Source organism: Thalassophryne amazonica, chromosome 1 (assembly GCF_902500255.1).
Source record: "Thalassophryne amazonica chromosome 1, fThaAma1.1, whole genome shotgun sequence".
NCBI lineage: Eukaryota > Metazoa > Chordata > Actinopteri > Batrachoidiformes > Batrachoididae > Thalassophryne > Thalassophryne amazonica.
In genome coordinates, this window is record NC_047103.1 from 172,573,541 (window position 1) to 172,600,910 (window position 27,370).

Genomic DNA, 27,370 nt, shown 5'->3' on the forward strand with positions numbered 1-27,370 from the left:
ATTCCCCATTTACATGAACAAATTGTAATCTATTAGATAAATATGATTCAAACCACTGCAGTGCAGTGCCTTTAATACCTATGGCATGCTCTAATCTCTGTAATAAAATTTTATGGTCAACATGTTGATGGTTTGGATGAAGTAACTAATGAAAATAACTCAGACAGAACAATCGGAGAGAAAGAGTCTAACCAAATTAGACTAATTTTCATTAGTGAAAATTGTCAATAATAATGGACTAAGGCAACTCCCTTGTGGCACTCTGCATAATACCCTCCTGCTGTTAGAAAAACTGCCATTAAAAAACACTGTCTGTGTTCTGTTAGATAAGTAACTATAGAACCAAGTCAGAGCTGAAAGCTCAAAACCATAACAAGCAAGTTTTCCAAATAACAAATCATGATCGATAATATCAAAAGCAGCAGAGAGCAACACAGTATCAACTATGTTCTTCTTTTCAACCTCTCTGAACCACTCATCGGACATATGAGTCAATGCCGTGGCAGTGGAGTGACTCTTTCTATACACATGTTGGAAATGTGTGATTAAGTTATTAGAAGAAAAATAGTTATTAATTTGCTCATATACAATAGACTCCATAATTTTTCCTAACACAGGCAAAATACTTAAGGGTCGACTATTTAAAACTGAGAACGGAAATTTCTTATTTTTCGGTAGTGGGATCATTTTTGCCTGTTTCCACGCCCGTGGACATGTATTACAGGTAAAGCTGAGGTTTATTATATGAGTTAAAACAGGAGCGATACAATCAGCCGCTAGTCTGAGAAGCCTACTGTCAAGACCGTCCACACCCGGGGGCTTGTCTTTACATGATTTCAAATAATCCTTTACCTTATTTATACTTACTTCTTCAAATTTAAACCTGGTGTTTTTAGTATTCATAATTTTATTTCTTATCAGTAGATAGGATTTAACATTACTCAGATTAGGCAGATTCTCTCTCAATTTGTCTAATTTGCTTATAAAATAGTCATTAATATAATTATCAATATCTACCGGCTTGGTTATGAATTTATTATCTACCTCAAAAAAGGATGGACTGATTCTGTTTTTCCTACCAGTCAACTGATCCAAAACCTTCCATATGTTTCTACTGTCAGTTCCTGCTTTCTGAACGCGATCCTCAAAAAAATCTTTTTCCTTCTATTCAGTTTAGTGACAGAGTTCCTCATTTTACAGTAAAGGTCTCAGTCGAATTTATTTCCTGTTATAATTTCCGTCTTTTTCATCTGATCTCTCATTTTAATAGTCTTTAATTTCATCATCTAACCAGAGTGTGACCATGTTCCTGACAGTAAACTTCTTCAAAGGAGCATGAATTTCAACTAAAGGCAGGAATAAACAATTAAATCTTGAAAGTGCAATTTCGGGATTGTGAATAGATAACACCTCAGACCAGCGAAGAGATTTCACATCATCTACAAATTTCTCATTATTAAACATTTTATATGACCTCTTGAAGATTACTGTGACTCCAGGTCCACCTACCATCGTGACTAATACAATTATGATCAGGTTATGATCAATCAATCAATCAACTTTTTTCTTATATAGCGCCAAATCACAACAAACAGTTGCCCCAAGGCGCTCCACATTGTAAGGCAAGGCCATACAATAAATATGAAAAACCCCAACGGTCAAACGACCCCCTATGAGCAAGCACTGGCCACAGTGGGAAGGAAAAACTCCCTTTTAACAGGAAGAAACCTCCAGCAGAACCAGGCTCAGGGAGGGGCAGTCTTCTGCTGAGACTGGTTGGGGCTGAGGGAAAGAACCAGGAAAAAGACATGCTGTGGAGGGGAGCAGAGATCGATCACTAATGATTAAATGCAGAGTGATGCATACGGAGCAAAAAGAGAAAGAAACAGTGCATCATGGGAACCCCCCACAGTCTACGTCTAAAGCAACATAACCAAGGGATGGTCCAGGGTCACCCGATCCAGCCCTAACTATAAGCCTTAGCGAAAAGGAAAGTTTTAAGCCTAATCTTAAAAGTAGAGAGGGTATCTGTCTCCCTGATCTGAATTGGGAGCTGGTTCCACAGGAGAGGAGCCTGAAAGCTGAAGGCTCTGCCTCCCATTCTACTCTTACAACCCTAGGAACCACAAGTAAGCCCGCAGTCTGAGAGCGAAGCGCTCTAATGGGGTAATATGGTACTACGAGGTCCCTAAGATAAGATGGGACCTGATTATTCAAAACCTTATAAGTAAGAAGAAGAATTTTAAATTCTATTCTAGAATTAACAGGAAGCCAATGAAGAGAGGCCAACACGGGTGAGATATGCTCTCTCCTGCTAGTCCCCCGTCAGTACTCTAGCTGCAGCATTCTGAACCAACTGAAGGCTTTTTAGGGAACTTTTAGGACAACCTGATAATAATGAATTACAATAGTCCAGCCTAGAGGAAATAAATGCATGAATTAGTTTTTCAGCATCACTCTGAGACAAGACCTTTCTGATTTTAGAGATATTGCGTAAATGCAAAAAGGCAGTCCTACATATTTGTTTAATATGCGCTTTGAATGACATATCCTGATCAAAAATGACTCCAAGATTTCTCACAGTATTACTAGAGATCAGGGAAATGCCATCCAGAGTAACGATCTGGTTAGACACCATGCTTCTAAGATTTGTGGGGCCAAGTACAATAACTTCAGTTTTATCTGAGTTTAAAAGCAGGAAATTAGAGGTCATCCATGTCTTTATGTCTGTAAGACAATCCTGCAGTTTAGCTAATTGGTGTGTATCCTCTGGCTTCATGGATAGATAAAGCTGGGTATCATCTGCGTAACAATGAAAATTTAAGCAATACCGTCTAATAATACTGCCCAAGGGAAGCATGTACAAAGTGAACAAAATTGGTCCTAGCACAGAACCTTGTGGAACTCCATAATTAACTTCAGTCTGTGAAGAAGATTCCCCATTTACATGAACAAACTGTAATCTATTAGACAAATATGATTCAAACCACCGCAGCGCAGTGCCCTTAATACCTATGACATGCTCTAATCTCTGTAATAAAATTTTATGGTCAACAGTATCAAAAGCAGCACTGAGGTCCAACAGAACAAGCACAGAGATAAGTCCACTGTCCGAAGCCATAAGAAGATCATTTGTAACCTTCACTAATGCTGTTTCTGTACTATGATGAATTCTAAAACCTGACTGAAACTCTCAAATAGACCATTCCTCTGCAGGTGATCAGTTAGCTGTTTTACAACTACCCTCTCAAGAATCTTTGAGAGAAAAGGAAGGTTGGAGATTGGCCTATAATTAGCTAAGATAGCTGGGTCAAGTGATGGCTTTTAAGTAATGGTTTAATTACTGCCACCTTAAGGCCTGTGGTACATAACCAACTAACAAAGATAGATTGATCATATGTAAGATTGAAGCATTAAATAATGGTAGGACTTCCTTGAGCAGCCTGGCAGGAATGGGGTCTAATAAACATGTTGATGGTTTGGATGAAGTAACTAATGAAAATAACTCAGACAGAACAATCGGAGAGAAAGAGTCTAACCAAATACCGGCATCACTGAAAGCAGCCAAAGATAACGATACATCTTTGGGATGGTTATGAGTAATTTTTTTTCTAATAGTCAAAATTTTGTTAGCAAAGAAAGTCATGAAGTCATTACTAGTTAAAGTTAATGGAATACTCAGCTCAATAGAGCTCTGACTCTTTGTCAGCCTGGCTACAGTGCTGAAAAGAAACCTGGGGTTGTTCTTATTTTCTTCAATTAGTGATGAGTAGTAAGATGTCCTAGCTTTACGGAGGGCTTTTTATAGAGCAACAAACTCTTTTCCAGGCTAAGTGAAGATCTTCTAAATTAGTGAGACGCCATTTCCTCTCCAACTTACGGTTATCTGCTTTAAGCTACGAGTTTGTGAGTTATACCACGGAGTCAGACACTTCTGATTTAAAGCTCATCTTTTCAGAGGAGCTACAGCATCCAAAGTTGTCTTCAATGAGGATGTAAAACTATTGACGAGATACTCTAACTCCCTTACAGAGTTTAGGTAGCTACTCTGCACTGTGTTGGTATATGACATTAGAGACATAAAGAAGGAATCATATCCTTAAACCTAGTTACAGCGCTTTCTGAAAGACTTCTAGTGTAATGAAACTTATTCCCCACTGCAGGGTAGTCCAACAGGGTAAATGTAAATGTTATTAAAAAATGATCAGACAGAAGGGAGTTTTCAGGGAATACTGTTAAGTCTCTATTTCCATACCATAAGTCAGAACAAGATCTAAAATATGATTAAAGTGGTGGGTGGACTCATTTACTTTTTGAGCAAAGCCGATAGAGTCTAATAATAGATTAAATGCAGTGTTGAGGCTGTCATTCTCAGCATCTGTGGGATGTTAAAATCGCCCACTATAATTATCTTATCTGAGCTAAGCACTAAGTCAGACAAAAGGTCTGAAAATTCACAGAGAAACTCACAGTAACGACCAGGTGGACGATAGATAATAACAAATAAAACTGGTTTTTGGGACTTCCAATTTGGATGGACAAGACTAAGAGACAAGCTTTCAAATGAATTAAAGCTCTGTCTAGGTTTTTGATTAATTAATAGGCTGGAATGGAAGATTGCTGCTAATCCTCCACCCCGGCCCGTGCTACGAGCATTCTGACAGTTAGTGTGACTCGGGGGTGTTGACTCATTTAAACTAACATATTCATCCTGCTGTAACCAGGTTCTGTTAGCAGAATAAATCAATACGTTGATCAATTATTATATCATTTACCAACAGGGACTTAGAAGAGAGAGACCTAATGTTTAATAGACCACATTTAACTGTTTAGTCTGTGGTGCAGTTGAAGGTGCTATATTATTTTTCTTTTTGAATTTTATGCTTAAATAGATTTTTGCTGGTTATTGGTGTCTGGGAGCAGGCACCGTCTCTACGGGGATGGGGTAATGAGGGGATGGCAGGGGGAGAGAAGCTGCAGAGAGGTGTATAAGACCACAGCTCTGCCTCCTGGTCCCAACGCTAGACAGTCACAGTTTGGAGGATCCCAAAAAATTGGCCAGATTTCTAGAAATGAGAGCTGCTCCCTCTAAGTGGGATGGATGCCGTCTCTCCTAACAAGACCAGGTTTTCCCCAGAAGCTTTGCCAATTATCAATGAAGCCCACCTCATTTTTTGGACACCACTCAGACAGCCAGCAATTCAAGGAGAACATGCGGCTAAACATGTCACTCCCGGTCTGATTGGGGAGGGGCCCAGAGAAAACTACAGAGTCCGACATTGTTTTTGCAAAGTTACACACCGATTTAATGTTAATTTTAGTGACCTCCGATTGGCGTAACCGGGTGTCATTACTGCCGACGTGAATTACAATCTTACCAAATTTACGCTTAGCCTTAGCCAGCAATTTCAAATGTCCTTCGATGTCACCTGCTCTGGCCCCCGGAAGACAATTGACTATGGTTGCTGGTGTCGCTAACTTCACATTTCTCAAACAGAGTCGCCAATAACCAGAGTTTGATCCTCGGCGAGTGTATCGTCGAGTGGGGAAAAACGGTTAGAGATGTGAACGGGTTGACGGTGTACAAGGGGCTTCTGTTTAGGGCTACGCTTCCTCCTCACAGTCACCCAGTCGGCCTGCTTTCCCGACTGCCCGGGATCTGCCAGGGGGGAACTAACGGCGGCTAAGCTACCTTGGTCCGCACCGACTACAGGGGCCTGGCTAGCTGTAGAATTTTCCACGGTGCGGAGCCGAGCCTCCAATTCGCCCAGCCTGGCCTCCAAAGCTACGAATAAGCTGCGCTTATTACAAGTACCGTTACTGCTAAAGGAGGCCGAGGAATAACTAAACATTTCACACCCAGAGCAGAAAAGTACAGCCAAAGGGAACAGAAATTACTTTACTACACCGCTCAGCAGAATTAGTAAAAATGTGATCAATACATATTGATATTCTGTTACCATCATTCTTAACATGTTTAACAGTATTACCAGATCAATGACTGTTACCCACTAGGTAACAGTACTAACCAGTGACCACCAGGTAACAATACTAAGCAGTGACTCACCGGGTAACGTTACTAAGCAGTGACCCATCAGGTAACAGTACTAAGCAGTGACCCATCAGGTAACAGTACTAAGCAGTGACCCATCAGGTAACAATACTAACCAGTGACCCATCAGGTAACAGTACTAAGCAGTGACCCTCCAGGTAACAGTACTAACCAGTGACCCATCAGGTAAGAGTACTAAGCAGTGACCCTCCAGGTAACAGTACTAACCAGTGACCCATCAGGTAACAGTACTAAGCAGTGACCCATAAGGTAAGAGTACTAACCAGTGACCCACTGGTAACAGTACTAAGCAGTGACCCACCTGGTAACAGTACTAACCAGTGACCCATCAGGTAACAGTACTAAGCAGTGACCCATCAGGTAACAGTACTAACCAGTGACCCACCGGGCAACAGTACTAACCAGTGACCCATCAGGTAACAGTACTAAGCAGTGACCCATCAGGTAACAGTACTGAGCAGGACCCACCTGGTAACAGTACTAAGCAGTGACCCACAAGGGTAACAGTACTAACCAGTGACCCACCTGGTAACAGTACTAAGCAGTGACCCATCAGGTAACAGTACTAACCAGTGACCCACCTGGTAACAGTACTAAGCAGTGATCCATCAGGTAACCATACTAAGCAGTGACCCATCAGGTAACAGTACTAAGCAGTGACCCACTGGGTAACAGTACTAACCAGTGACCCATGAGGTAACAGTACTAAGCAGTGACCCACCAGGTACAGTACTAAGCAGTGATCCATCAGGTACCATACTAAGCAGTGACCCATCAGGTAACAGTACTAAGCAGTGACCCACTGGGTAACGGTACTAACCAGTGACCCATCAGGTAACAGTACTAAGCAGTGACCCACCAGGTAACAGTACTAAGCAGTGACCCATAAAGTAACAGTACTAACCAATTTTTTTTTGTTACCTTGAGCAGCAGCTGGTATTTGGTGATCCTCTGAACTGGTTTGATGAGTGCTGAAGAGACGGAGTTAGCCAGACCGTGTCTCCTTTGGACCTCCTGATTATAAAGAAAAGATTAATCTGTCAGAGCGTCAAAGACCCAAAGCAATGAGCCAAACCGGTGACAAACAAACCAATAATGCAGTAACAAGTGATTCTTTGTCCACTTCGGAATTTTCCCACATGGGAAACGTTAGAACCTCCCCTGTAACTGTCCCTCTGTAACTAGATCTCAGAAACCTTTTTGTGGATTTCACTCACATTTGGTACAATGTCAGAACCTGCACCTGCTGTGATGTCACCAAAAACTATCCACTCTGTCATTTTATGGACATAAAACATTCAAACTTTGATGGAGACACTGAGGACAAGTGACTGGCTGCAAGAAGTCCTTTCCGGGCCTTGAAGGTCGTTGGTGCTTTTAACTGGATTCTATGAAGTGGCTGAGATTCTACGACTCCCCCTGGATGGGGTACCGGTCCATCACAGGTTACGTCTCCAGCCAAGGCCAGAACCCATTTCCAGCTGGGTGGACTGAGACAGTGCAGATGAAGTATCTGGTCCAAGGACACAGGCAGGTAGTCTGAAGAACAGGTCTAGACTCAACCCTGGACTGCATGTTCCTACATTCCTGAAACTGGTATGAAAAAGGTCTGAGGAAGAACAGCGGGATGAATCACTGTCCAAAGAATCGAGATGAAGTCACACAAACGAACTCCCTTTCAGCTCAATGCCGTGTTTGTGGTGCGGGGCCTGACCTCGAAGAAGCCCACGCCATGCTGCTGGATCAGCAGACTGGAGTCAGGTTTGTTCCTGCAGTACGTCACGTACATGTGGAATTTATCAGCCTAAGAGAAAGACAGAATTTCAGATTTCATGTAACTTTTAAACTGATGATAAACTAGTCAATCTCATGGTTACCCAGGTAACAAAGCAGTGTCCGACATCTTCAGGAAGCTGTTCGTAGTTTTCCAGTTCCTTCAGAAAAATACTGCAAAATAAAGAGTAGCACATGATTACACTAAGAATGCTACATTTCTGTGCCTCCAGTGGAAGAAGAAGTAGAGGTACTCTCAGTCCCGTTCAGGTCCTGAGGCCCGGTGGTGCTGGTACCTATCTCCGGATATCACAGTCAGTCACAGGTAAGTCCAGCCAGGGCTGGTACCCATTACCAGCTGGGTGGACTGAGACATCCAGAGACTTGTCCAAGGACACAGACAGGTAGTGTGGCTGGGAATCAAGCCCAGGTCTACATACTGGTACCCCAGCAGAGTCATGGAACTTCTTGCTCTGTCACTCATCCAAAGCGGTTTAGCAAAAAACGAAGAAGAGAAATTCACTCCCCACTTTAAATACATAACCTGTGATCAGCACTCAATGTCAAGTCTGCAGGGACTCGGATACTTTGAAACAAGTGACTCTTTACTTTACATTGTACTCAGCACACATACTACTATTCCTGCCATATGTTTTAGGAAGTAAGAAGGACTTTCCCTTAGGTGTTCTGCAGTACTCCTTCTGTCCTGGTAGTCTGTACACACTTCTTTGTGATGTCACAAAGTGTTAAAAGTTGTTCATAATCAGACCTGGTAGACTCACAAGCAAAAACGGAATTTTATTGAACACTGAAACCTTTAAAGAACTTCTGCTGAAATGTTTCTGTGATCAGGACTCTTCAGCACAGAGCCCTACAGGTGCCCACAACTGCAGACGGAAGGGCTAAAGAACAACAACTTGTACGGAAAGCCCTCACAGTATGTGGGTACCCACGATGGTCCCTGGACAAAGTGTAGAAGTCCCAGAAAACAAAGAGACCAATAGACAGGAGACGGAGACAAGAAGAAGAGGAGTGTCTCTCCCTTATTTAGCAGGAGTAGGGGGAAAAACTACAGAGGATCTTCAGACAGCACAAATCCCAGTTTACCTTTAAACCGATTAACACCTTGAGACAGAAATTAGTTCACCCTAAGGACAGGATCCCTAGTTACAAACAGAGCAATGTAGTGTATTCTATCAGATGTCAGGAAAACTGTAATGAACACTACATAGGTGAGACTAAGCAACCTTTACACAAAAGGCTATACCAGCACCGCAGAGAGGTTGCCAGTGGACCTCAGTCTGCAGTTCATCTCCACCTGAAAGACACTAACCACACGTTGAGGACAAGGAAGTTAAAATCTTAGCCAGAGAGAAGAAAATGGTTTGAGAGAGGGGTCAAGGAGGCATTCTTTGTGAAACAGTTGAAACCCAGCCTTAACCAGGGAGGGGGCCTGTTTACAATGGGATACTCAGGTCAAAGCAGTTTCAGTCTTTTGTTCATGGTAATGAGTCATTCACGTCATCAGGAGAGTCGTCAAGGGAGCCATCAGGAGAGTCGTCAAGGGAGCCGGCAGGGGAGGCTTCTGTCCCATCATTAGGAGGGACAGCTGCCCTGTCATTAGGAGGGTGCTAACTAGAGCACAATAGGTGCTACTTCTGTTTCTTCTCTACAAGAGTCAAGACAGAAGTCAGACTACCAGAGGGAAGAATTTTAGCTGAGGAAGCTTTCTGCAATTTGAAGCGAAACGTCCTCACAGTCAAGCAACCCAGTCCAGTCAAAGATTCAAGCTTCTCTACAACTTCTGCTGAACCAAATCCTATTTAGCTTCAAATCATGACATCACAACTTTGACATTCAATAGTACTATGCGTGTTACTGTAGTACCACAGTCTTCTGCCGTACCTTGTTGTGGAACTCATAGATGTCCTGAATGTTCCAAACACAACTTCATCCTATTGGTCAACCAGGGGGACATCCTCTGAACCACTCGTCATCTCCCACAGGTACGTCTTGCACCATGGACACAGTAGTAGTAGTAGTACTAGTACAGTCAGAAGTTGTCATACACTCATCATGGACATTGTGTTGTTTTTCTGGGGCTGAATGATTGGACTGCACATTCCAGGGATCAGCACGTCTTCAGCCTCTTCGGTTGATCTTGAAGAAGCCCTGGAAGTTGAGACATCACTGGGAGAGAAATAAGAAGCTGCGACCAGGTCCCGCTTCAAAGTCCAAACCTTCAACTTCGACTAAAGATTGCAGCTGAACTCAAGAGCCAAAAAAAAAAAAAAATCCTTCTGTGGAACATTTCATGGTCAGACGAGCAAACGACTGTCCACAGTGAGCAGAAATATGTTTGGAGGAGTGAAGGTGAGACAGTCGAACCGAGACGAGGTACAATGGTATTACACTGAATCCACAGGGAGTACAGTCCTTACTGTAGTATTGTAGTGTAGTACACAGTGCCTACCTCGATGCACTCCTGAAGATCTCTAACGTAGACTCTTTCTGTCTGAAGGAGCTCGGCCATGATGTACCTCAGAAAATATGAAAACGTTACCGGTGCAAGTACCACAGTAATACACAGAACTGTAGTCACAGTAACAGTAATGCTACTTACTCCTTCTTGCGTGCAGAGCGTCTTTTTTCATCGCTGACCTGGTGGCTGGGGTCGGACAGGTTGACTTCAGGATCAGAGTCAGATAGACTGTTTGGGATGAGCTCCAGCTCCAAGTCCTTGTTGTCCTGACAGGGACACGTAACACGGCTCTCAGACTCAGAAACGGTAACTCAGTCAACAAAATGTTTGGAACTTGAACTTTAACTCTAGGTTTTGGAGTTAAGACTTTTCATCCAGCCTTCATACAGTACTTTGTTTTGCTACCTGTGTGCACCCTCCTAACGCCGTCTGCAACAGGTGGCGGTACTGTCCCATTCTGAGAGTGAAGTCCCGATAGTGTTTATCCACTGTCGAAACACAGCGCCGAAGCTCTGTCCGATGGGCGTGGCCTTTCGCCAGCATGCTTTCAGCTAGCTGGATCAGCAGGTGGACCTTCTCCTGTGTGCGCTGACATGTGTATTACATGGCGGCGTTAGTGTCGGCGTGTTTGTGTGTGTGAACCTGTGCCTGCTGTCTTCTCACCTTGGCAGAAACACAGAAATCTCTGTGTTGGTTCAGAAGTTCCTGTGTCTCTGCCACCGTCGCTCCCGGTGATGTGTGCGTGGCCAGGTAGTGGTCACCTGACTGCTGCAGCCAATCCAGAGCCTGTGAAGAAAATGCACCTTAGACAGCCTGCAGTCATCCACGGGCAGCCATGGTAGCACTCTAGAATGTTCAAGAAGTCTTTCAGGAATATTCAAGGGTGCTTCATGATGTTTCAGGATGCCTTCTGGAGGTTTGTTTGGAGTTTGTTGGAGTTACTGCACTCCAGGAGGGTTCTGAGTCCAGTCAAAGACTCCTGAAGGTTCAAGGTATCTCATGGTGAGGTGGCAGCAGCCTGTTATGATGTTCTAAGAGTTCAAGCTTAAGGCATCACTTTGGAAGTTGACCACAGACGTTTCAGGGTGATGGAAGATGCTACCAAGGATTCACTGAGTTGAATTATAGAGTTGTGCTCAGAGGTTTCCATCCCCCTGTTCTTCATACCGTGTGTTGCCCCCTTTAACATCCATCAGTGACAGATTGGAGTCTTTTGCGGTGTTTTTTGGTTGAGGCTCTTTGATGGTGAAGCTGCCACTGAATATGTCTTGGACTTTATTTACATCAGTTATGAAGAAATACACACAGTGTGACACTCTGTGGTAAATGTGTGTAGAGTAGACAGTTCTCAAAAACTGAGTGACTGTGCAAGAAGGAGAAGAGTGAGGAAAGCCACCAAGACACCCAGAAGAAGTTACAGGCTTCTGTGTCTGTGATTGGAGACATTGTGCACAGTGCATGTTCTGCATTTTGCATCACTACTCTGAGCTTCACAGCAAAGTCGAGCAGAGAAGGATTTTCTTTCACCAAAACAGATCAAATCCAGGTTTGCATCTCAGATGTACCTTCTGGCAGTTTGTAGCTGAACGTTCAGGTCTTCTTTTTAAGAAAATCCTCCTCTATACCACTTCATCAGGAAGCAGGATAACTGCTGATACAAAATTCAGAAAGGCTTCACCCAGCAACTAACCATGAGTGGTAAAAAAGTTTTTGTGTTATCATTCATGTTTTCTGAAAAATGGCCAGAAAATCTAAAATTCTGCCTGAGTATGTAAACTTTGAGCACAACTGTATATACAGCTTTTATAAGGTTCCAGATATCACAACATAAAAACTGCTATCTTCTGCAGGAGGAAGTGAGCAGTGGACCAGATGTGTCAGATTAAGAGAATAGTAATAAAACATGTTGGTTGGTCTCAGAGCTCCACTGTGACTTGCTGAGGTGTAGTCGGGGTCCTTCACCATTCCAAAGAAAAAGTCTTTATCTGAAACACGAAAGGGGGAAATCCAGTGGAAGAGAATTGACGAGTACATTTAGTGGAGCTCGTCTTTCAGACATGAACCTCCCTCAACATTGACAAATTAAGAGTCACTGATCTGCTGACATCATGAGGGGTTTGAGATTCTCCAGGTGTTTGCTGATGCTCTGCAGTGTCAGGGATGTCCTGGCAGCCCTTCACATTGCAGAGCCGCTGTGGTCAACAACAGGGTCCATGAGCACATTAAAGTTCCTCCACAACAACCTTCACTTTAATGTACCTGCTGAGCGTGGCTTTGGAACATCAGGTACTGCTGGCACTGGTCCAGTCGACGCTTCTTCAAAGTCCAGAAATGAAGAACTCTGTTTTCCCTTTGGAGCAACTCACTGAGAATACCTGCATGCACACACACACACACACACACACACACACACACACACACACACACACACACACACACACACACACACACACACACACACACACACAGAGGAAGAACAGTGAAGTGGACACGTACAGAAACCACTGAATTGTGGAGTGCCTCAGGGCTGTATCCTTAGTCCACACTGGTTTACAAATGGCACTTGTCTGTTTTTATTCATTTACCTTTAACCTGTTGCTCGGGTACCCGGGAGTGCCCGGTGACCTCTGTGACCCCCATGACCCCAGACACAGTGACACTGTGGCCTGAAATGTTTGCCATGGTGACGCTGTTGCGGTGGATGTATTTTAGGAAAACCTCAGCATTCCGCCTGGCCAGGGTGCAAGCCTGTTACCATGGAAATCAAACCGTTACACTGCATGACATCGTTCCATTGACGACCTCAGGCTTTGTTTAGTTGTTTTATTTTTGTCTGCGCCTCACCTTCAGAAATGCTTCCTTCTGCTCCATGTGCTTGTTAATGAGAGGCAGGAGGTGCTCCGGCTGCCTGTCTCCTCCTCCACACCAGTCCTCCTCCCTGCGATACTCCTGCTCCAGGCTCTCGAGGACACCGCACACCTGGACAGACACGAGGACAGGTAAGACACACCGACAGCAGGACTGGACCCAAGCAGACAGATGGCGGTACCTGCTGAGACGTGCGGTAGAAAGCAGCAGAAGCATTGACCAGTTTGAGTCTGTCCTCAATCCTCAGCATCAGCGTCTGCCAGTGCAGCGCCACCGTCTGGGCACATGCCCTCACTGCGTCCGGATCATAGTGACCTGACCTGACCAAGGAAGTTCAGAGGTCAAATTTTTGAGACCTTGGACAAACAGGCTCAATAATTTCACAATCACATCATGTCAAACTCACATCTCATCAAACCACCTGCAGGTTTTAATCAAAGCCCGTCAGACTGTGAACATTTCACAAAATGACATTTAGCCTGAACGTTTCCTCAGTTGATCGTTACAGTTCACAGGGCTTGAAATAGTACGTGCATGTGCTAGTTTGTGCACATATTATTCGAGCGGTGCACGTAATTTTATACTGCACTTGCACTGGTGCAAGTAACTTTATCCAAGTTTTATCAACTATAAGCACCCGTTGAATGAACCAATAAAGGAATAAATAAGGAAAAAAAATTTCCAGTGTGTTGTCTTCGTCTTCCCTGCATTTTATGACTCTCACACACAGAGTGAGTTGCTGTGGTCTATTTGTTGTGTTCACACGCACACATGTAAACAAAGAAAAGAAAAAAAACCGGCTGGCTGTGGCCCTCAAACTCTGTCATCATTGTGTTATAAACCAGTCACCATTTGTTTTATTATACATCTGTGTAGTTAATAAAATTATCTTCACGGACGATTAGTTCGCGCGTGCACGTAAAAAAAAAACAAAAAAACAAAAAACTGGCAGCCGCTGCAGTTCCTTTACGGAACCTGGGAGAGGTCACTTAAAGTGATATTTTTTTCTGGCCATGATAATCTGTGTGCACGTTTTCCTTTAATTGAGCCCACGAATTAATAAATGTGCTCTCAAATTAATAAAATGTGTGCACGTTTTCCTGGCCGTGATCATTTGTGCACACGTTTTCCTTTAATTTGAGCCCTCGAATTAATAAAACGTGCTAGTTTTCCTCTCGTTCAAAATGAACTCCATAATATGACCTAAACTGTCATCCTCACAACAGGGAGACACTTCGCCCTCAGCATCCTTTTTAATGTGCTTAAACTCCAGATGATGTCATGCTGGGCAGCTGGAGTTCTTTGTATGTCCTTGTGCGCCCAAATCATGATGATACACTCTGACCAGATCCATTTCTAATTGGGAAATGTATTACACTGTCTCCTGGTTTGATGACTAATAGCCAACATTTATGTGTCAAGACAATATTGAGTGCACGTTTTCCAAATTGTGGCCACGTTTAAGTAGATTGTGTCCTTGCTTTACTCAAACAATGCTTAAAACATGTGCACAATATCATAAAATGTGCGCACAATATAATAAAACGAGCGCACAATATAATAAAATGAGTGCACAATATCATAAAATGTGCACACAATATCATAAAACGTGCGCACAATATAATAAAACGTGTGCACATTCTCTGCACATGCAAAACATTTTGTGATGACACTTCCAGGGCTCTGTAGTTCCTCGCTCTCTCTCTCTCCCCTCAAACTCTGTCATAATTGTGTTATAAGCCAGTCACTATTTGTTTTATTATACATCTGTGTAGTTAATAAATAAAATAATCTTCATGGATGATTCGCTCGCACGCGCATGTGAAGAAAGAAAACTGTCTTGCCGCTGCTGCTGCTCTCCCCTCAAACTCTCCCCAGAGAGGAAGTGTCTGACACATCGGAGGAGGAGTTTTAAGGTTGATATAAGACTGACTTTTGGTTGTGCAAGTAATCTTTTTTTCGTGTAAGTAATTTTTTGTTACTAGCACCAGTGCAAGTAGGTTAAAAATGTATTTCGACCACTGGTTCATAATGCCGCACTGAACATATCTGAACATACTGGGGGCCTTCTTAATCCTGAGGGACCACTTCATAAACAGCATCATGTCTCTGATCACTTTGGGCCAGCGTATGTTGTGATTTGATGCCACAGAAATAAAGTGAACTGATGGAAATATGTGAGGTTCAGCTGGCGTGGAGTGACTTTCTGGATGGCTTTTTATCTGACTGATGATAGCTAGGTAGGGAAATATGTACTAACTGTATAAGATCTGAGCAGCAAGGTGGCTTATTGGTTAGCAGAAAGTTTGACCACTTTACACCTGTTCTGGCGTCTCTTCACTGGCTTCCTGTCTCTGTGAGACTGGATTTTAAAGTTCTGTTACTAACTTAGAAAACTGTTCACAGACTGTCACCTCTCTACCTGGCTGACTTGGTTAAGCCCTACGTACCAGCTCGAGCCTTGCATTCACAGGGTGCAGGACTACTTTGTGCCCCTAGGGTGAATAAGAAGTCTGTGGGTCACAGAGCTTTCTCTTATCGTGTGTTGTGTGGGCCGCCAGAAGAGGTACTGCTGGCCCACCACCAGAGGGCGCCATGCCTGAAGTGTGGGCTTCAGGCACGAGAGGGCGCTGCCGCCACGGACTCAGCCGGGAGTGACAGCTGTTACTCATTACTTCCTGACAGCTGTCACTCATTCTTCATCATCTCACTCCATAAAACCCAGACGTCATCTCCACCTCATCGCCGAGATATCATACTTCATTGGAGGTAATATCCTCAGCCTTTTGTAAATCTGTTTATTGTGAGTGTTTGCAGGAGTACCGGTCCTTTTTGTGGAGGCTGTGCAAGACGGCACTCTCTTTCCTCTGAGGGATCGCTGCAACATATTGAGTGAGAGGTGGAGGTGGCATTCCCACCGCTGTTGTTACTGGGTGTACACACACCCACACTTGACTGTCTTTGTTCTTCGCCAGCAGTACCAGATCCGACAGTCGGGGACAGTGATCACCTGGGAATACGGGACTTGGCGGCTCCAGTATTCACCAGGTTCTGTGGGCTGGCGGAAATCGTGTGGTTCCGGCTTTCTCAGGACGGACGTCTTCTATCCTCGAGCCTGCCCACACGTCACCTTTGTGGATTGACTGTAATGATATTCTGAGATTGTCTGTATGTTCGTTGTGCACAATTCACAAACATTACATTGTTACCTTTGGCTCATCTATTGACCGTTCATTTGCGCCCCCTGTTGTGGGTCCGTGTCACTACACTTTCCCAACAGGATATCCTCGGCCAGCGTCATGGACTCTGAGGGGCGTCACCCCGGCTGTTGAACGACCAATTGGGAGAGCAGGGAGCGCAGGCGTCTGCAGGAGGCGTGATTGGTGAGCTGCAGCACATTCTCACCACCTTTACGGCTCGGTTAGATCAGATGACCGAGCAAAACATCCTCCTGAACCGCAGGGTGGAGGCTCTCTCCGCACAGATGGCGGCGAGCGCTCAGGGTGCTGCTGCAGCTCGTCCTCCTGCCGACCCTGTGCAGGATATGAACGTTCTAGTGGTGGTTCAACAACCCCTCCCACCATCCCCTGAAGCATACATAAGCCCTCCTGAGCCGTACGGAGGTTGTGTGGAGACGTGCGCGGACTTTCTCATGCAATGTTCGCTCGTCTTCGCACAACAAGCTTATGTGATTGCTCTGCTTCGGGGTAAAGCACGCGCCTGGGCTACGGCGCTCTGGGAACAGAATTCACGGTTGTTATCAGCATACACTGGGTTTGTGGGGGAGTTCAGAACAGTGTTTGATCACCCTAACAGAGGAGAGACCGCTTCAACTGTGCTGCTGTCAATGAGACAGGGACGCGAGAGCGCAGCCACTTATGCAGTCCACTTCCGCATCGCGGCTGCGAGGTCCGGCTGGAATAACGTTGCGCTCCGTGCCGCCTTCATAAACGGACTGTCGTTAGTCCTGAAGGAGCAGCTGGTAGCTTAAGGTAGGAACAGCGGGATTTAGATGGCTTATCGATCTCGTTATACGGTTAGACAATCGGTTGGAGGAAACACTGTCTGGAGCGAGGCGAAGGACGTGACCGGAATACGCGCCGCCCCTCTCCCTCCGGGTTCGAAAAGGGGCCGCCCTCCCCACGCTCCACAGCCGCAGCGCTCTGTGGGGCAACAGCTCCCCCTGCGACGTTGTTAGGGAAATGCACAGGGCCAAAATGAGGAGGCTGATCCGCGGAGAGTGTTTTTCCTCTGCAGCTCAAAAGAAGCACATACAGAAAAACTGCCCAAACGGCCAAAACGACAAACACTCGCCCCTTAGAGACTGGGCTAAGGGGGGGTCAAAACATTCAAGTGAGACACACACAGATTGCCACACGACTCCCAGTCACAATCCTGAGCGGGGATTTAACCCTTCAAGCCCCAGCACTGGTGGACACGGGGTCAGAAGGGAATCTGCTAGACAGCAGATGGGCAAGGGAGGTAGGACTCCCTCTGGTGGTGCTTCCTTCGCCATTGCAGGTTCGGGCACTAGATGGCACCCTCCTCCCTTTAATCACACACAAGACACAACCAGTAACTCTGGTGGTGTCTGGAAACCATCGGGAGGAGATTGAGTTTTTTGTAACTCCTTCTACCTCCCGCGTGATTTGGGCTTCCCATGGATGTTGAAGCACAATCCCCGGATTGATTGGCCGTCTGGGGTGGTGGTTCAGTGGAGCGAAACCTGCCATCGGGTGTGTTTAGGATCCTCGGTTCCTCCCGGTTTACAGGCTAAGGAGGAGGTCAAAGTCCCTCCCAATCTCACAGCAGTGCCGGTTGAGTACCACAATCTTGCTGACGTCTTCAGCAAGGATCTGGCACTCATCCTTCCCCCGCACCGTCCGTACGATTGTGCCATTGATTTGGTTCCAGGCGCTGAGTTCCCGTCCAGCAGGCTGTACAACCTCTCACGACCTGAGCGTGAATCAATGGAGACCTACATCCGGGACTCATTAGCTGCCGGGCTGATCCGGAACTCCACCTCCCCGATGGGGGCAGGTTTCTTTTTTGTGGGCAAGAAAGATGGCGGACTCCGTCCATGCATTGATTACAGGGGGCTGAATGAGATTACGGTTCGCAATCGATACCCGTTGCCATTGTTGGATTCCGTGTTCACCCCCCTGCATGGAGCCAAAATCTTTACTAAGCTGGATCTTAGAAATGCGTATCACCTGGTTCAGATCCGGAAGGGAGACGATGGAAGACGGCATTTAAACACCCCGTTAGGTCACTTTGAGTACCTGGTCATGCCATTCGGCCTCACCAACGCCCCCGCGACGTTCCAAGCCTTGGTTAACGACATCTTGCGGGACTTCCTGCACCGATTCGTCTTCGTATATCTGGACGATATTCTCATCTTTTTCTCCGGATCCTGAGACCCATGTCCAGCATGTACATCAGGTCCTGCAGCGGTTATTAGAGAACCGACTGTTTGTGAAGGGCAAGAAGTGCGAGTTTCACCGCACGTCTTTGTCCTTCCTGGGGTTATCATCTCCTCTAACTCCGTCGCCCCTGATCCGGCCAAGGTTGCGGCGGTGAGAGATTGGCCCCAACCAACAAGCCGTAGGAAGCTGCAACAGTTCCTCGGTTTCGCTAATTTCTATAGGAGGTTCATTAAGGGCTACAGTCAGGTAGTTAGCCCCCTGACAGCCCTGACCTCTCCAAAAGTCCCCTTCACCTGGTCGGATCGGTGCGAAGCCGCGTTCAAGGAGTTGAAACGACGGTCTCTACTGCGCCAGTTTTAATGCAGCCCGACCCTAGCCGCCAGTTCGTGGTTGAAGTGGACGCCTCTGACTCAGGGATAGGAGCCGTGCTGTCCCAGAGCGGAGAGACCGATAAGGTTCTTCACCCGTGTGCCTACTTTTCACGCAGGTTGACCCCGGCTGAACGGAACTATGACGTCGGCAATCGAGAACTCCTTGCGGTGAAAGAGGCTCTTGAGGAGTGGAGACACCTGTTGGAGGGAGCGTCTGTGCCTTTCACGGTTTTCACTGACCATCGGAACCTGGAGTATATCAGGACCGCCAAGCGGCTGAACCCCAGGCAAGCCCGCTGGTCACTGTTCTTCAGGCGTTTTGATTTCCGGATCACCTATCGCCCCGGGACCAAGAACCAGAGGTCGGATGCCTTGTCCCGGGTACACGAAGAGGAGGTCAAAACTGCAATGTCGGATCCACCGGAGCCCATCCTACCGGAGTCCACTATCATGGCCACCCTCACCTGGGACGTGGAGAAGATCGTCCGGGAGGCCCTGGCACGGAGCCCCGACCCAGGTACAGGTCCGAAGAACCATTTATACGTCCCACCAGAGGCCAGAGCTGCAGTCTTGGACTTCTGTCATGGTTCCAAGCTCTCCTGTCATCCAGGGGTGCGAAGGACCGTGGCAGTTGTCCGGCAGCGCTTCTGGTGGGCGTCTATGGAGGCTGACGTCCGGGAGTATATCCAGGCCTGCACCACCTGTGCCAGGGGCAAGGAAGACCATAAAAGGTCCCAAGGACTTCTTCAGCCGTTACCGGTGCCTCATCGCCCCTGGTCCCACATCGGCCTGGATTTCGTCACGGGCCTCCCGCCGTCCCAGGGCAACACCACCATCTTCACGATAGTGGACCAATTCTCCAAGGCGGCCCACTTCGTGGCCCTCCCGAAGCTCCCAACAGCCCAGGAGACAGCAGACCTCCTGGTCCACCACGTCGTCCGTCTGCATGGGATACCCACCGACATCGTCTCAGATCGTGGTCCCCAGTTCTCCTCACACGTCTGGAGGAGCTTCTGCAGGGACCTGGGGGCCACCGTGAGCCTCTCGTCCGGGTACCATCCACAGACGAACGGACAGGCAGAGCGGGCCAACCAGGAACTGGAACAGACCCTCCGCTGCGTAACATCCGCGCACCCGACGGCCTGGAGTAACCATCTGGCCTGGATCGAGTATGCGCATAACAGCCAGGTGTCTTCTGCCACCGGCCTCTCCCCATTTGAGGTGTGTTTGGGGTACCAGCCCCATTATTTCCCGTGGTGGAGGGAGAGGTCGGTGTGCCCTCGGTCCGGGCCCATCTTCGGAGGTGCCGTCGGGTGTGGCGTACCGCCCGTTCTGCCTTGTTGAAAGCCTGGACGAGGGCCAAGACCCATGCAGACCACCGGCGGTCCCCGGTCCCTGCATACCAGCCCGGGCAGGAGGTGTGGTTGTCAACGAAGGACATCCCCCTGCAAGTACAGTCTCCTAAATTGATGGACAGGTTCATCGGCCCCTTTCGTATCCTCAAAGTCCTCAGCCCTGCCGCAGTGAAGCTCCAGCTCCCAGCTTCACTGCGGATCCACCCGGTCTTCCATGTTTCCAGGCTCAAGCCTCACCACACCTCACCCCTCTGTGCTCCCGGTCCGGCGCTGCGTCCTGCCCGGATCATTGACGGGGAGCCGGCTTGGACTGTGCGCCGGCTCCTGGACGTCCGTCGAATGGGCCGGGGGTTCCAATATCTGGTGGACTGGGAAGGGTATGGACCCGAAGAACGCTCCAGGGTGAAGAGGAGCTTCATCCTGGATCCGGCCCTCCTGGCCGACTTCTACCGCCGACACCCCGACCAACCTGGTCGGGCGCCAGGGGGCGCCCGTTGAGGGGGGGGTCCTGTTGTGTGGGCCGCCAGAAGAGGTACTGCTGGCCCACCACCAGAGGGCGCCCTGCCTGAAGTGCGGGCTTCAGGCACGAGAGGGCGCTGCCGCCACGGACTCAGCCGGGAGTGACAGCTGTTACTCATTACTTCCTGACAGCTGTCACTCATTCTACATCATCTCACTCCATAAAACCCAGACATCATCTCCACCTCATCGCCGAGATATCATACTTCATTGGAGGTAATATCCTCAGCCTTTTGTAAATCTGTTTATTGTGAGTGTTTAAAGGGGTACCGGTCCTTTTTGTGGAGGCTGTGCAAGACGGCACTCTTTTTTCTCTGAGGGATCGCTGCAACATATTGAGTGAGAGGTGGAGGTGGCATTCCCACCGCTGTTGTTACTGGGTGTACACACACCCACACTTGACTGTCTTTGTTCTTCGCCAGCAGTACCAGATCCGACAGTCGGGGACGGTGATCACCTGGGAATTCGGGACTTGGCGGCTCCAGTATTCACCAGGTTCTGTGGCTGGCGGAAATCGTGTGGTTCCGGCTCTTCTCAGGACGGACGTCTTCTATCCTCGAGCCTGCCCACACGTCACCTTTGTGGATTGACTGTAATGATATTCTGAGATTGTCTGTATGTTCGTTGTGCACATTCACAACATTAAATTGTTACCTTTTGGCTCATCTATTGACCTTTCATTTGCGCCCCCTGTTGTGGGTCCGTGTCACTACACTTTCCCAACATCGTGCCCCTGTTCTGTGGAATGATCTCCCTGCACAGATATGGCAGTCAGACTCTGTGGAGATTTTTAAGTCTAGATTGAAGACTCATCTTTTTTCCCTTTTTTTCTTTTTTTTTTATTGTTAGTATTTTAAGTTAATGTGTGTTTTTTATTCTTTTTGCTTTTTTATGGTTTTATTCTCTGCAACACACGCTGACGGTTGCTGAGTTGTAACAGCATAGGTTGACGGGTTTGTAATGAGGCGTCGGCAGCTGATGCTTCCTAACATTTGGAGTTAACACATGATATTTGTAACAGACCTGACCAGCAGCTCCGCTCTTTGCTGCAGGGCCAGAGCCACCTGGTGAGTCCGCTGCAGCGAGTCTGCATGAAGTAGAGCCTAGATAGAGACACATGGGGACAATTCTATCAGTCAAACCAGATGACAGCAGGTCTCAGTTCAGAGGCTGCATCCTTTGAAGGCTGTATTCTATGAAGGTCTGTCCTTCAGACACAGCAGAAGCCAAACCAACTGTTCTGAAATGAGATGGTCCAGCCCATGTAACAGTTTGTGTTTGCATCATTAGATTTTCTCACTTTAATCCTTGACAGCTGCAGGCAACAAGCGAGCATAGTGGGCGTAACCTCGAGTTCAGTCATCAGATTTCAGTGCTTATTTATTCTTTACTTATAAACATTACTTATTTATAATTGTACATATGAAGCTTGAAATTGTCCTTTTGCTTTGTTTGTTTTGTTTTTTGTTTGTTTCTGTTTGTGTCCTTTGGGTCATATTCCAAGCAGCCTTCAAACGGGACAGTCTAGTTGCACCACTATAAAGTACGCAGCCTCTGAAGGACACAACCTCTGAACTAAGACACGGCTCAAGTCTACATGAAGCAGTGGCCTGTTGCTATGGTTACCTGTAGTGGACACTGTCTGCATTTTTGCAGTCACCTTCCTATTTTTGTCCTGTGTTGCCAAAACAAGAAACCTTATGATGGGGGTTTCAGATTTTAGCCCCAACAGGAGGCTGTAGATGACACCTCGCTCAGACCAAGCGTGACTGTGAAGTTTGGTCAGCAGTGCAGGTTAGTCGATCTGCCCTCGTTACAGACGGACAATGTGACTGAGCTAAACTGCAATCAGTCCTTATCCTCTTTTTAAATACTGTCTAGAATAAACCCTGTCCAACTGAGACTAACGAGTACAGTACAGTACATTTCCATATTGAAGCTGGCATCGGCTCTGAATTGGACCCATGACAGTTTGCTTATAGACACGGTCGAGGTACAGATGATCAGTTAACAGTATCACCCATCTGACCCTAAAGCATCTGGAGGAGCCCGAGGTTGATGCACGTCTTTTATTTGTTGATTTTAGTTCTGCTTTTAATACTTTGCGGGCTCATCTGTTGATAAACTCTCTCAGATGACTGTAGACCTGCTTATTGTGAAATGGTTTTATTCTTTTTTAACTAATAGGACTCAGAATGTCAAAGTAAACCACACAGTCTCAGACTCCAGGTCTATCAGTACAGGAGTACCTCAGGGTTGTGTGAGTTCCCCGTCTTGTTTACTTTATATACAAATGAATACAGCAGTCATCTCCCCGGTAACCTGATTTTTAAGTTCTCTGGTGACATGGCCGTCCTCAGCCTTTGGCACAAGGACAAAGATACTTCATCTTATTGTTCTGAGGTTGAGTCTTTTGTTCAGTGGTGTGATGCCAACCACCTGATTATAAATGGGAATAAAATGCAGGAGATGGTTCTAGATCTAGCTCAGTTCTAGTTCATGATAAAAAAAAAAAAATCTGCCAGATAAACTCTTATAGATATCAAGATGTTCACTTAGATCCTCTGTTCAGTTGGGAAACCTGTATCGATAATTTATGTGCACATTTACGACTCAGGGCCTTTGGTGTTGACCAGGAAGTTAAAATCGAAGCTTTCTCGTCTGACGCAGACTGCCATGAAGGTTTAAGGGGAAGATCAGAACCCTTCACCTTCAGCCCATCTATGAGCAGTCTGTCTATGGGCAAGCACAGAAAATACTCTGTGATCCATCCCACATCCTCCACCAGGAGTCTGAACTTCCCCAAGTGCAAACTGAACACATACAAGAACTCTTTAGTTACAACCTCAATGAAATTCCTGAATGCTGCAGGGGTTGTCCAGGAGCAGCTCACATATATATGTGTGTGTGTGTGTGTGTGTGTGTGTGTGTTTGTGTGTATGTATATATATATATATATATATATATATATATATATATATATGGCATTCTGGGTAAAATGTGCCTCCACTACACTGATTGGTTATGTAAACCAACACGTTAATGTGAGGTGTGTTATGTGTTGGTGTTTACAGATAAATGTGCTTTTGTAAAATATTCCATTTTTTATTTGTAAAAACAGGCATTTTCAAAAAAAAAAAAAAAAAAAGCCAAGTTGTAATTAGATAACCGTCTGATATAACCGGTGTCAAAATAAATAGAACACTGCCAAATACTGTTGCTAGTGTGAGTTTTGGCCCTTTTTCAGTTGATTTTTCATTGGTGCAAGAATTTGTTGGATCGCACCAAGTTTCAGGTTAATTGCGCATCCTGCATCGTTTAGTACGAGTATAGATGGAGTAACGAGCTGTGTTTAAAATCTCACGACCACCTCTCGCCTGTGCAAACACCGCAGACCTGTCTTGTAATGGTTTTTTGTTGTTGTTTTTAAAACTTTGATGTCTCCCACCGAGAGTTTTTGTAAATTAAGTTTGGAAAAAAAGCTTCTGTTTACGTTTTGCTTCTGGAAACACGAGTCTGACGTGTGGTTTTTGAACGTACAATGTGTGTGAGAACAAAAATCGTGCACTCTGAACTTTTACACCATGCGGTTCTGTGGTACAGTTTGAGATGGAACCGAGTACAGTGATTGAAAATATCAGCCCAGCTTCAGTTTGAATACTGCCATGAACACTACTGGCCAGTAGATGGCAGTAGAGACAAAATACCAGATAATACGAGGTCTGAGAAAAGTATCCAACCTTTTTATTTTATGCAAAAAATATATGGATTTGATTCATATGTTTTACGTCAGCCAAGCTTGAACCCTCGTGCGTATGCATGAGTTTTTCCACGCCTGTCGGTTGCGTCATTCACCTGTGGGCAGGCTTTGAGTGAGCACTGGTCCACCCCTCTCGTCGTCGTTTCATTGCGAGGAAATGGCGGAATGATTTGGGCTTTTTTTCCATCAGAATTTTTTCAGAAACTGTTAGAGACAGGCAGCTGGAAACCATTAGAAAAATTTATCTGGCTTTTGGTGAAAATTTTACGGACTTCACAGAGAATAAGGAGTGTTACTACAGCTTTAAGGAGGGCCCACAATGGCGCACGGTGTCCCGCGCTCCGAGCCGCCATCGAGAGGCAGAAACCACCACATAATTTCTAAATGGATGGCTGTGTGGAGCCGGGACCGTCGTGTGCAATTTCTCTGGTTATCACAAGAGCTGGACATCAGCCATTTTCCGGCAGATTTCACTTTTAACAAGAGATTTTGTCATGGAAAGCCGCACGGAGGCTTCGCGCGTCACGACCGATTCGCTGATGAAGCGAGACAAAGGAACACCTCCGTTTCAGAGTGCCAGGGGACAAGTTGGGACAAGCCCAGCTCTCCACAATTTCTCTTATACTCACTCGACTGGTAAGCACTGAAAGCCGAGATAGGCATGTCCCAACTTGTCCTCTTTTGGTTTTGCTCCCATTTTGTATGAGATGAACTCAAAGATCTAAAACTTGGGCAGTCTAAGGCAAACCTGTGCACTAATCATGGTGTCTAATCAGCATCTTGATATGGCACACCTGTGAGGTGGGATGGATTATCTCAGCAAAGGAGAAGTGCTCACTATCACAGATTTAGACTGGTTTGTGAACAATATTTGAGGGAAATGGTGATATTGTGTATGTGGAAAAAGTTTTAGATCTTGAGTTCATCTCATACAAAATGGGAGCAAAACCAAAAGTGTTGCGTTTATATTTTTGTTGAGTGTATATTATATATATATATATATATATATATATATATATATATATATATATATATATACACACACACACACATATCTTGCTCATCGGACAGCCTTCCATACAGGCTCTTTATTAAATTATTTGAGGTAATTGGTCCGTGTGTTACTAGAATGGTAAATCTTTCTTTGTCCACCGGAGTGTTTCCCAGTGCTTTCAAGCATGCCATAGTGTTGCCTCTACTGAAAAAAACAGGTTTAAATCAAATGGATCTAAGTAGTTTTAGACCTATTTCTAAGCTCCCATTCCTGTCTAAGATCCTCGAGAGGGTGGTTTCAGACCAACTGACACTCTTCCTGGATCAGAATAACATTCATGACAGGTTTCAGTCCGGTTTTCATAGACAACACTCTACGGAAACGGCTCTTTTGAAAGTGTACAGCGACATCCAGCCTTATGCCCCTGCCAGGGCTTTGAGGTCTGTGGACCAAAATCTGTTGATGGTTCCTTGCACCCATTTTGCAACCAGAGGAGAGCGAGCCTTCCAGGCTGTTGCTCCCAGGCTTTGGAATGGTCTCCCGCTCTCTCTGCGCTCACTGGACTCTGTCGTCACTTTTAAAAGCCAACTTAAGACTTTCTTTTTTACACAAGCTTTTGCTTAGCTTTTGGGCTGCTTTGTTATCCTATGCTATGTTTTTATGTCTCAGCCATTGTCTGATGTTTTGTGTGGTGTACTGTGCTTTTATGTTGTGAAGCACCTTGTGGCTCTTGTCTGTGAAAGGTGCTATATAAATAAAATTTACTTACTTACTTACATATGTGTAGGTGTGTGTGTGTGTGAATGTGCATATGTACAAGTAAGGTGTGCATGTTAACATATTATCTGCTTTAATCTGGTTTTTATGTTTTATTATGCTGTCTTAACTGTATATTATATTACGGGTAACGCACGACATACTGATGAATATTCTATAGGCATGCAAGCAGTGTGCTGTTTGTTGTATCTATTGATTTTTTTTTTCTTTATTTTCCTTTGGGGACAATAAAGTGTATCTTATCGTATCATATTGTATCGTATCATATGGTATCGTATGTCTATCGGGCAGAACTACACAAAGGAGTAATTTAATCACTGCTTCCTGTTATTAAAAAAAAAAATAAGACTGTGCTGATGTAATAACCTCTATGGCCTGCTGGAGGCGCTCATGCTCCCTCTGCAGCTGCTCTGCTTCAGACAAACAGCTGGAGTTCAACATGCAGGATGACAGCATGACCTCCCCCTCTGAGATCCAACCCAGCACCTGAAAGTCCCAAAGCCAAATCAGCACTTAGACACACAGGTGAAGTCAGTGATGTCACAATCAAACAGCTGATCACAAAATCTGTCCTGTCGGCTCAGTGGGCATTACCAGTTTATCTCTACAAGTCAGTGGGCATCACCTGTTTGACTCTACAGGTCAGTGGGCATCACCTGTTTGACTCTACAAGTCAGTGGGCATTACCAGTTTTCTCTACAAGTCAGTGGGCTGTACCTGTTTGACTCTACAGGTCAGTGGGTGTCACCTGTTTGACTCTACAGGTCAGTGGGCTGTACAGGTTTGACTCTACAGGTCAGTGGGCATTACCAGTTTATCTCTACAAGTCAGTGGGCATCACCTGTTTGACTCTACAGGTCAGTGGGCATCACCTGTTTGACTCTACAAGTCAGTGGGCATTACCAGTTTTCTCTACAAGTCAGTGGGCTGTACCTGTTTGACTCTACAGGTCAGTGGGTGTCACCTGTTTGA

At 45.8% G+C, this 27,370-nt stretch overlaps 1 protein-coding gene across 1 annotated transcript in view; it reads right to left on the reverse strand.

Annotated features, from left to right (window-relative positions):
- Positions 1-27,370, reverse strand: part of LOC117520386 (kalirin-like) — a 167,552-nt gene that overhangs the window by 78,479 nt on the left and 61,703 nt on the right. Inside the window, 15 exon segments of the mRNA XM_034181767.1 lie at positions 6,995-7,087; positions 7,788-7,877; positions 7,951-8,023; positions 9,756-9,786; positions 9,789-9,858; positions 10,320-10,386; positions 10,470-10,594; positions 10,734-10,916; positions 10,992-11,114; positions 12,588-12,703; positions 12,914-13,076; positions 13,173-13,307; positions 13,378-13,516; positions 21,891-21,970; positions 26,765-26,884. Of these exon segments, the coding sequence (XP_034037658.1) occupies positions 6,995-7,087; positions 7,788-7,877; positions 7,951-8,023; positions 9,756-9,786; positions 9,789-9,858; positions 10,320-10,386; positions 10,470-10,594; positions 10,734-10,916; positions 10,992-11,114; positions 12,588-12,703; positions 12,914-13,076; positions 13,173-13,307; positions 13,378-13,516; positions 21,891-21,970; positions 26,765-26,884 (1,608 nt within the window).